Source organism: Chenopodium album, chromosome 27 (assembly GCF_948465745.1).
Source record: "Chenopodium album chromosome 27, dcCheAlbu1.1, whole genome shotgun sequence".
Taxonomy (NCBI): domain Eukaryota; kingdom Viridiplantae; phylum Streptophyta; class Magnoliopsida; order Caryophyllales; family Amaranthaceae; genus Chenopodium; species Chenopodium album.
In genome coordinates, this window is record NC_137860.1 from 2,621,075 (window position 1) to 2,632,663 (window position 11,589).

Sequence of the window (11,589 nt, forward strand, 5' to 3'; positions counted from 1 at the left end):
GTTAAGGACTTTTTGTGAAAAACTATAGTACATGCATCAAATTTTGTGAAATATTACCTTATAAAAAAATTGTTGTAAGAAACTAACTTATAAAAACTAAATGTTGTAAGTTGCTACCATGTGCTTGATTTAACATTGAAAGAGAGGGGAATTAATAAAGGGCTATGGAGAAATTGGGTGAAAAAAAGGAGAAAAAAAAATGATAGATAATAGGTCATTAAACGTCTCTTATTCAATGCAATAATTCGGCAAAAGATAGCTTTTTACAACATTATTTGTCTTATAAGGTAGTTTCTTACGACATGTATTGTTTAAAAGGTAGTTTCATACAATATTTTTTTTAACGAGGTGCGTAGTTTTTCACAAAAATTGACTTGTATAAGGTAGTTCTTCACAAAAAGTCCTTTAATTAATGAAGTTTTTGTTCAACCTCTTTGAATGCATTGAATTGTGAAGTGGTGTGATGCTAAATGTTGTTGATGAATAGTGACGTGGTGTGGGATGATACTAGTTTAAGAAGGGATACCGTATAATCGTTGGTCTTTGCAAGCGTTGTTCGGTGCATCGTACAACCGTTTTGTAGGGAAAACAAAATATATAAAATTAATAAACATATAGCTATAGTGAAAACAACATATTATTAAAATGTAATGAACATGTACTTAGAGTAAAAACCAAGCAAAGCTTGGTGGATCTGGTGAGGAACTCACGCTATGACTTAGAGGTCACAAGTTCGAGTCCCACTAACTAGAAAATGTTTGGAAATAGGGGATTCCCTTACCTCCCTTCCTCTGCTCTCAAGCGCCGACCTGCAGAGGTGGGCTAGCTAGCTAAACCTGTGATCCTAACTTTGTCGGATTTTGTTTCAATAATCCCAACTTTGGATTATTCTGGAATTAATCAAAACTTTGGGGGTCATAGGCGTGTCGTGCACCTAACAAAAATAACCTAACAAGACCACTACTATGTAGACGGGCAAGTAAGGGTCGGATCCCAAGAGACTATGGTTCAACTAATTAATTAGACTCAAGTAACTACTAAGCAAGTAACCAATCAATAGTGATATTCAACTAATCTAATTCTAAACAAAATAAACAAGAAGAATCAAGATGAAATAAATCAATTAATAAAAACATACAGAGTTAAGTATCACCACTAGTATGAAATGCAAAGATAAATCCCTACCCCAATTAATCAAAATAATAATACTCAAAGGAAGGACGTGCCCTTGAAAATACCAATAAACCCCTTCCGAGTATCTATGGCTTCTCTAAAATCCAATCAAACCTATTTCCATGGTATCATGCAATTTAGAGACATTAAACTCAACATCCATACAATCCTAGCAATCCATCCTACCTATTTCCATGGAGAATTTCATGCCCCCTTATTGAATTTAATCAAACCATCTAATCTCAACTTCCATTGATAAAAAAGATACTAGGTTCAATCAATATCAAACTACGTCTAACCTAACATTGATAAATTAGCACAATTCAATAAACAAAACAATTAATCTAATTAAATAAGGAATTGGGAGAAATCATGCATTACTCATAACTACGGTTCAACCTAACCCTAGAATATAAATCTACTCACTCATAATTAAATTAACAAAATAATCAAAAGACATAATAATATAGGAAAGAAGAAATACTTGAATTAATGGAATTGAAGATGGAATCTTGAACAAAGTAAATCTAAAATTGAAGGGAATTGTAGAATTCTTCAACTCAATTTAACGAGTCCAAAAAAGTTGTCTAATATGCCTAAACAAAGCCTATTTATATCCCTAGGAATAAGTAAAGAAGTTTCCTAAAAATAGGTCTTCCGAACCGCCTCAAACTTGGCTTTGATGTTTCGTCAGGTGATAGCCACGGGTTACCCAAAGCTGCTGGGACTTTGCCACGGCCAACCCGTGGTGTCTACTGATCTTGGTAGGCTTCTCTTGGGCATAAAAGGAGGAGCCACGACCAGGCCAAAGCTTGATGCAACAAGCCACGACCAGGCCAAGGCTAGGCAATTTCTACACAATACTCCTTCGAAAACAACTTCAAGCTTGGAATGTGACCATATGATGTTGGGCTCGTAATCTCCTACATGCTCCTAGCTCACTTAGCTTGAAAATGTGCTCTTTTACGCGTAAATCCTACAAAGTAAAGAAAGAGAGCACGAGGAGAGCAACATCGAAATATAAAGAAATATAGCTCTAAAAGATTAAATATATAGAGAAAATATGAGAAACACTCAAATATAACATATAACAATGAGTATATAAATGTGTTATCAAATTCCCCCACACTTAACCTTTACTTGTCCTCGAGGAAAGAAAACAAAACTAACCTAGAAAGCAATAAATCGTAATACTTACTGTCGTAGGAATCACGATTGCACTTAGCATGTGCAACAAGCCCTTTAAACCCCTAGGCTACCCTAGTGGACGAGTATGGTCTCGTGAAGGTTTTCAGAAGGCATACCTACAAAGCCGACTCAAGAACTTCCAAACCAATTTGTTCAACCAAGTGATTAAATTGAAAACCAAAATCATTTTAATTCAAAACTCAATTTATATATCACAAATCAATGACAAGGATGAAACGATAAATTGTAGCACCCTTCAATAACCAACCAATCTCGCCACTTCCTTTCCTCAAGCTTGAACCTTCCCTGAGGATGCTCAACCATATTAGCTCAATGCCTCACTTCGATTTGATGACCTTCGTCAAGACTTGCACAAAATCTTGCCCTCCAAAATCTTGCACAAAAAAAAAAAAAAGGTTATGTATTATTAATCGCCAATTGCCTACGACTAATATTTTGTACTATATTATTTTACGGACTCACAGAGTATAACTTATTGTGAATTGTGATATTATAAAAAATCCATAAACAAAAACTCCTCTCTCTCGAATAAAGACTGATTCAAGCTGGGGTCTAGTTGGTGCCCAAACTAAAAAGTTGCATATCATTTTAAAAATTTTGATCTCCAAAAAGACCCAAACTAAAAAGTTGCATATCATTTTAAAAATTTTGATCTCCAAAAAGACAAAATTGAGTTTAAGTAAAATTCCTACAAGGTACTCCCTCTTTCCCTACATTTTTCTCATATTGCGAAAAATTGGGTCAAACTTTAAAGACTTTGACCTTAAATTCTCGTGCGGTGGCCGGCGGCGTTTTGATCTAGGTTGAATGATTGGTTTTCTTCCAACTGTGTAATTGAAGAAGACGTTCGTTAGTTTTTTTTTTTTCTTTTTGGCGTCCTAATTTGCATTAATTCGTAAACATGTAATTCGTATATATTAACTAATCTTCTTCTTTTTTGCAAAAACTCAATCCAAACAATCAAATCTTTGTGAAAATGGCCAATTAAAGAAGGAAAAACAATTTGGTTTTAAAAAAAAAAATTGGTTTTTTTGGATTAAGTTTTTGCAAAGAAGAGGTGGGTTAGTAAATACATACGAATTATTCACCCGACCCTAATGTAACCCGACCTAATATTGGTCCGACATAAACCCAACACAACCCCCATAAGATGTATGACCCGACGTGACCAGACTCAAGCATGACCCAACCCGCATAAATTACGACATTTACTTGAATTTACCTGACCCATGTTGAGTTGACCCACACTAATTCGAACTAAACCCAACTCATTTACCCGAATTGTCATCTCTTTATATATACATACAATATAATTAGGGTTTTTTTGGATAATAATAAACCTTATAACTAGAATATTTTGAAATGATACAACGAATATAATGGTCATCCACACAATATTTCATAACAAGGATCCATTATTCATATAAAGTGTTTTATTTACAATTATCGATCACCATGCACTCATCATAACTCATAAGACATCATCTTCTGTCAACGTGCTAAATGATCATGTGTTATTAACGTATCGATCATGATGCACTTATCATAAGACATCATCTTCTGTTTAATAAAATAAATTACTTGAATTTGTCTTACAACTTGCTAGCTATACTATGAAGCTTTAATATATTGTTCCTAATCTAAAAATATTACTATAGTTTTATACAATTAAATTTGTTTTGAATCATTCAAAAGAATTACGTAATTATAACGTGCAAGTGTGCAACACATTAGACAATGTAATCTTGGCCTTGGATTTATAGTTGATCTCCAAGCAATTTTGACCGAGCAGAATACATTTATAAATTTTTAGTAGCTATTAATATTTGTAATGGCTTTAATAACTACAATAAACATCAAATTCGTCTCCGAAGACATTGTCAAACCTTCATCCCCAACACCTAACCATCTTCGATCTCTACGAGCCTCGTTGTTCGATCATGTAAACACCCCTGTCCTTATGCCCCTTATCTTCTTTTACTCCCAAAAACATACTGCCAATATTAGTACTAATGATGTCTTGGATCGACTCAAAGGATCCCTTCCCTACACATTATCCATTTTCTATCCACTAGCAGGGCGCGTTCAAGATGCTAATTCCATAAGTTGTAACGACGAGGGTGTACCCTATGTGCAAGCTGAGGTGGATAAGCCATTGATAGATGTAGCTTACAAGGCCGAGATCTCTGAGCTTGATAAGTTGTTACCCCCTTACGGCCAAGAAGGGCATACGGCCTTGTTGTTAGCCATACAAGTCAATGTATTTGCCTGCGGCGGTCTTGCCATTGGGGTGAAGATGAGCCATGCCATTTCCGATGCCTTCTCGTTATTAATGTTTGTCAAAACATGGGCATCTATGGCCGCCATTAGTAATAACCAATATCATCACAATCTTTGTGACCGCCCTTATTTCGATATATGGAAACTTTTTCTACCTGCGTGATAAGGTGTAGAACCTTATCTGAGCTAAGTTTAACTCAGAATTTTCAGAAAACCAGAAAATAAGGAGAAGAAGGGTGAAGAACAGAGAGGGAGAGAAGAAACAGAATAGAGAGAGAAAGAGATTAGGGAAGAAGTTGTTAATTCATTTCATAATTCCACAATTACAACTTGAGAGCATAAATAAAGCATGGCTTAACAGAAAAGATTCTCTAATCCAGCTGTAAAAAGAACTAAGCACAAAAAGACAAAACTGAAATAACAATATGACTAATAAACTTTCCCTCCAAATCCTAAAGCATAGAACATGGACTGTATCATACCCTCCCCCTTTAAATGACTTGTCCTCAAGGCAAAAGATGAGCTGAACCAGGGAACTGAGCAAGGAAATCAGACTGAAGCATCCAAGAGGCCTCATGCCTGGGTTTGTCCTGCCATTGCACCAGCACTTGATCTGTAGTACAACCCTTCTGATGAACAGAACGCTTGTCAAGAATAGCTTGTGGTAAACTAGGAGAAGGAAGGGAGGTGTCTGAGATATCAGGTAGTATTGCTGCAGCAGGAAGATCTCCATGAAAAGCCTTAAGTTGAGAAACATGAAAAACATCATGGATCTTAGCAGAACTGGGAAGTAGTAGCTTATAAGCCACTTTACCAATGACAGCAGTGACCTTAAATGGCCCAAAATACTTTGCAGCAAGCTTAGCACAACTTCGACCTTGCATAGAATGCTGCCTATAAGGATGTAGTTTGAGCCATACCCAATCATTGACCACAAAACTCCTCTCAGATCTTTTCTTATCTGCCTGAAATTTCATTCTCTGCTGAGCTTTAATCAAATTAGTCTTGAGAACTTTCAGAACTTCCTCTCATTTCTGCATACTCCTATCCACTACTTCATTAGTGGATTCCCCAGGTAAATATGGTAAATGAACTGGGGGTGGCTGACAGTACACAGCTTCATAGGGGGTCATGCCTGTAGAAGTGTGAAAGTGAGTGTTGTACCACCACTCAGCCATAGGCATATACTTACACCATTCAGCAGGCTTCTCACAAGTAAAGCACCTCAAATATGTCTCAAGACAACGGTTTACAACCTCTGTCTGACCATCAGTCTCAGGATGGTAAGCTGTAGACAAAAGAAACTCAGTGCCATATAAAGAGAACAGGCCCTTCCAAAATTGACTAAGGAACACTGAATCTCTGTCACTAACAATGCTCCTTGGCCAACCATGAAGCCTGAATACATTGTCTAAGTAAGCTTGAGCCACCTCAACAGCAGTAAATGGATGCTTAAGTGCAATAAAATGTGCATATTTGCTTAGCCTATCCACAACCACAAATATCACATTTCTAGACATAGACATAGGGAGTCCAGTTATAAAATCCATAGATATATCAGTCCATATCTGTTCAGGAATTGGTAAAGGCTGTAGGGCACCTGGTTTGGCAGCAGTATCATATTTTGAGACCTGGCAAACCTTACACTTTCTAACAAACTGACTCACATCTCTTGCTAAGCCCTTCCAATAAAAAAGGGACTGCAACCTTTTTAGTGTTTGATCCCTGCCAGAATGTCCTGCTTCCAAGGAATCATGTTGCCACTTGATTAATTTTTTTCTGAGATTCTCATCGGGACCCACCACAATTTTGCTATGCCTTTTAAGCAATGCATCTTGCAGAAAAAACCCAGGGACAGACTCACCCTGCATAAGCTTGGACACAATAGCACTAGTATTGTCATCCAAATGATAACTGTTCTGAATGCATTGAACCAAATTTGAATCCACCACTGTAATAGCATTCAACAATATTTCAGAACCTGACACCCTAGAAAGAGCATCAGCCACAGTATTTTGTTTTCCAGACTTGAACTGAATTTCATAATCAAACCCCATGAGCTTAGACAGCCAAAATTGCTGAAAAGGAGTAGAAATCTTTTGCTGCAACAACCATTTCAGGCTTTTCTGATCTGTTTTGACCACAAAATGTGACCATAACAGATACTGTTCCCACTTCTGTACTGCAAATACCATAGCTAACAGCTCTTTTTCATACACAGACAGCTGCTGCCATTTAGAGCCAAGAGATCTGCTAATAAAAGCTAAAGGGTGGCTATCTTGCATTAGAACAGCCCCAATGCCAGTTTTAGAAGCATCAGTTTCCACCACAAATTGTTTTGAGAAATCTGGGAGTGCCAAAACTGGAGCAGAAACCAGAGACTGCTTCAATTGAACAAATGCATACTGAGCTGAGTTAGACCACTCAAAAGCACCTTTTTTCAGCAAGTCAGTTAAGGGTTTGTTGATAATGGCATAACCCTTAATAAACTTTCTGTAATACCCAGCCAATCCAAGAAAACTTCTCAAGTCTTTCACAGTAGATGGTGTAGGCCAGGAATTAATGACATCAATCTTACTTGGATCAGTTTCAACCCCCTGTCCAGATATGAAGTGCCCTAAATACTCAACCCTAGTAGTAACAAAAGAGCATTTACTCTCTTTAGCAAAAAGGGAATGCTGAGACATTAAAGTGAATACTTCAGCAAGATGATTCCAATGCTCATCCAAACTCTTGCTATACACCAAAATATCATCAAAAAACACCAAAACACATTTTCTAAGCAAAGGCTTAAAAACAGCATTCATCCAACTTTGAAAAGAAGATGGAGCATTAGTGAGGCCAAATGGCATGACCAAAAATTCATAGTGACCCTCATGTGTCTTAAAAGCAGTTTTGAACACATCATTAGGGTGGATTCTGAGCTGATGATAGCCTGCCCTAAGATCTAGCTTGGTAAATACCCTGGCACCAGAGAGTTCATCAATTAATTCCTCTAAGACTGGAATTGGGAATTTATTTTTTATTGTTCTTTTGTTTAGCTCTCTATAATCAACACAAAGCCTCCATGTCCCATCCTTTTTGCCAACTAAGACCACAGGTGAGGCAAAAGGACTAGTACTAGTCTGTATAATGCCCCTTTCAAGCATTTCCTGCACCAACTGCTCAATAATGTCTTTTTGCTTCAAAGGGTATCTGTAAGGTCTGATGTTTACAGTTCTTGCACCTTGTTCTAGGTGAATTCTATGGTCATACAGCTCCCTGCAAGGTGGTAACTCTCTAGGGTCTTCAAACACCCTAGCAAACTGCTGTAACAACTGATGCAGAGCAGGATGGTGTTGTTCAGTTCCACTAACTTGCATTAAGCAAGAATAAGGAGCTGAGTCAGCTAGATCAATAGCCTGTAACAGACAAATATGAGCAGCCCCATCCAACAATTTCTGAGAAGGTGCAGCAGACAAGACTTTTAGTTTCTTAGGCTGCACTCCCTGAAGCTCAACTAACTCACCATCTCTATGAAATTGCATAGTGAGTTTGCTGAAATCCCAAGAAATAGGGCCTAAAGTGCTTAGCCATTGAATTCCAAGGACCATATCACAACTACCAAGAGGAATCAACATAACATCAGCAACATACTCATGTGATCCTAAGGACCAATTAAACTGTCTGCAGATAGAGTGACACAGCAACTTATTGCCATCAGCCACAATAATAGACTGACCCTCAATTGCTTCACATTGACAGCCTAATTTCTCAGCCAGATTAATGTCTAAGAAATTATGTGAGCTACCAGAATCCACCAAAGTATGGACAGGAACATTACCCACCATAGCCTTAACTCTCATGGTTTGAAAATTTGTATCACCAGATAAAGCACAAAAAGAGATTTTAGGGTCTATCTCAAGGTCACTGTCCTGCTCCTCCAGCTCAACAACTGCCTTGTCTACTTCATCCAATCCAGGGATTTCAATAGTGAACAATTGTGGCTCCTTGAATTGACATTTATGATTTCTGTCATATGGTGCATCACAGTAATAACATAAGCCCTTAGCTATCTTCTCAGCTCTTATGTCAGCAGGGACATACTTAGGTTTATTGAAGGGTTTCTGGAAAGGTTTAGGAGAGGTCAAGGGTGGGACTGGTGGGGTAGGAAGCAATGGAGGTTGTTTGGTGTTTTGGAAAGTGTTTGGGTATGATTTTGGGTAGGTGGTGTTTGATCTTTGTGTTTTTGGGGAATTAGCTAAGATAGACTCATCCTGTAGCCTAGCATACTCCATGGCTGCAGTAATGGATTGAGGTTTGAAAGCTCTCACAAAGGGTCTTATTCCAGGTTTAAGACCTCCAATGAAGCTCTGCAACAAATAATTCTCAGGCAAGCACAGACTATTCTGAATCATGATTGATTTAAGGTTTTCAAATTCATCAACATAAGCTTCAATGCTGTCAGTTTGCTGCAATTTATTGAACTCCTCAACCACATTTAACCCCTTATCATCCCTGAACCTAGCACTCACATCTATTACAAAATCATTCCAATCAACATTGGATCTATTAGCCAAATAACTAGATATCCAGTTTTCAGCCTTCCCAGTCATATTTAAAGAAGCCAAATTAACTTTCTGATCAGCAGGAATTTTACATAAATCAAAGTATTTGCAGCATTTTTTAATCCACATTCTAGTGTTGCTACCATCAAACTTAGGAAATTCCAGTTTAGGATTATACCCCAATTTAAGCTGATTGAAACGATCCTCTGATCTGGGTGATCTGGAGTCTATCATTTGCTCCTTCATAGCCTGGAGCATGTGCAGCAGATCCTCAAACTTCCGATTAGAAGCCAAAGAAAGTTCTTCCATCTTCTGATCAGAAGCTAGAGCATGAGCATCAAGCCGTTTCTCCAAGGCCTGCAACTGAGCTTCCATCCGGGATACTCGAGTAGAGAGTGTAGGTGCCAGAATTTTACAGAGAGGGCAGCGTCTGCTCTGATACCACTGATAAGGTGTAGAACCTTATCTGAGCTAAGTTTAACTCAGAATTTTCAGAAAACCAGAAAATAAGGAGAAGAAGGGTGAAGAACAGAGAGGGAGAGAAGAAACAGAATAGAGAGAGAAAGAGATTAGGGAAGAAGTTGTTAATTCATTTCATAATTCCACAATTACAACTTGAGAGCATAAATAAAGCATGGCTTAACAGAAAAGATTCTCTAATCCAGCTGTAAAAAGAACTAAGCACAAAAAGACAAAACTGAAATAACAATATGACTAATAAACTTTCCCTCCAAATCCTAAAGCATAGAACATGGACTGTATCACTGCGACACCAAAATTCGAAAGTATGGATGATTTTACAAACCAAAATGCTAATCTCATCAAGGATAGACCAGTTACAAAATGGTTTATGTTTAGCGAAGAAAAGTTACATGCCCTTAGGTCCAAACTATTTTCCGAAAATAACACAAGCTATCGGCCTTCCCTCCCTATGGTTGTATCGGCCTTCGTTTGGAGCAGGATAAAGTTATCTTGTTACAATAGTGTCGATAGTAAGCCTTACGAAGTTAATCATGCGGTTAATCTACGCCCTCGAGTGAGTCCACCTAATGATCAATCGTATTACTTTGGTAACATGGTTGTAAATGCCATAATAAAGTTGTGTAAGACGATCAATGATAAAAACATATCAAATTGTCAACTCGACTTCTTAAACCAAATGAAGGAGACCATAGGAAAAGTAATAAACAATGATGAGTTCATAAGATACTTGCAAGAGGGTAAAGAGGACTTGAAGTTTATAACACAACACTTCGAAAGGGTGAGCAAAGGAGAGATCGTAGCACTCGGGTTCAGCAATTTACGAAGCTTGCCGGTGTATGAAGCTGATTTTGGTTGGGGAAAGCCAATATGGGTTACATCGGCAACACTAATATACAAGAATTTGGTTATATTAATCCCTGCTGGTCCGTCGTCCAATAATATTGTAGCTTATATCAACTTAAGTAGCGAAGATATGGCAAAATTCGAAAATGATAAAGAACTTATTGCGCTCATGTCCAAGGCACCTCATGCTACCAGCAAGCTCTAATTAAGAATCTAAGAGCTCAATTTCATTATTATTTTTTTTTGGTCATTTTTTGACATGTTGTCCTAGTTAATTACTTACTTTTGTTGTATAATAGTTGTAAGCAAGATTATTTCAACTACATTAGTTTTTGCAACTTGAAGTTAATGTCAACTATCTTTTAATTTAATTAAAGTATAAGTATTTATTGACAAAGCCAGCTAAAAACAAGTATTTTCGATGATTTAAAAAGCAATGTGTAGGTTAAAAATATAATCAATGCTTACATTATTGGTTAAGGCATACATCAAACAGCAAAACTGAAAAAGATAGGCCGTCCCTAATCACCACATTATAAGTTTGTACTCCCTTCGTTTTTTTTTTTTTTTTTTTTTTTATTTGCATAATTTTGTATTGCACAAAGTTTTAGGAGAGTAATATAATATTGTGAGTGGGTAAATAAATTATTATAGTAAAAGTAGATGTGACCATGAATGAGAAAGTATGTGAGAGAGGATAGATATTTTTATTATTTTAGTGGAGACTATGAAATAGAGAGAAATGATAAAATAAGTTGAGTGGGGTTTAAGGGAGAGAATTGATAAAATATATTACTCTCTCCGTTTTTAAATACTTGCTTCACTTTCCATTTGTGGCTTTTTTAAAATGCTTGCTCCATTTCGTTATTTGGAAAGCTTTTACAATATTCTTTTAATTTATCTCATCTAGTGGATGGACCCAACAGTTATTCTCTCTCTTCCAATTCACTCCTTTTGCTTTATACAATTTTTCATTCTTCCACCAACGACCCCACTATCTCCAAATTTTATTACTTTCTCCAATTTCTCCTAAAACTCCGCGCATGGAGAAATA

The 11,589-nt window shown here is 37.0% G+C and overlaps 1 protein-coding gene across 1 annotated transcript; it reads left to right on the forward strand.

The window, feature by feature from the left end:
- Positions 1–4,213: 4,213 nt before the first annotated feature.
- Positions 4,214–10,786, forward strand: LOC145618996 (stemmadenine O-acetyltransferase-like). The gene is made up of 2 exons (XM_081673599.1): positions 4,214–4,821; positions 9,996–10,786. The coding sequence occupies exons 1-2, from the start codon at positions 4,214–4,216 to the stop codon at positions 10,738–10,740; spliced, it is 1,353 nt and encodes a 450-aa protein (XP_081529725.1). The 3' UTR covers positions 10,741–10,786.
- The last annotated feature ends 803 nt before the right edge of the window (positions 10,787–11,589 follow it).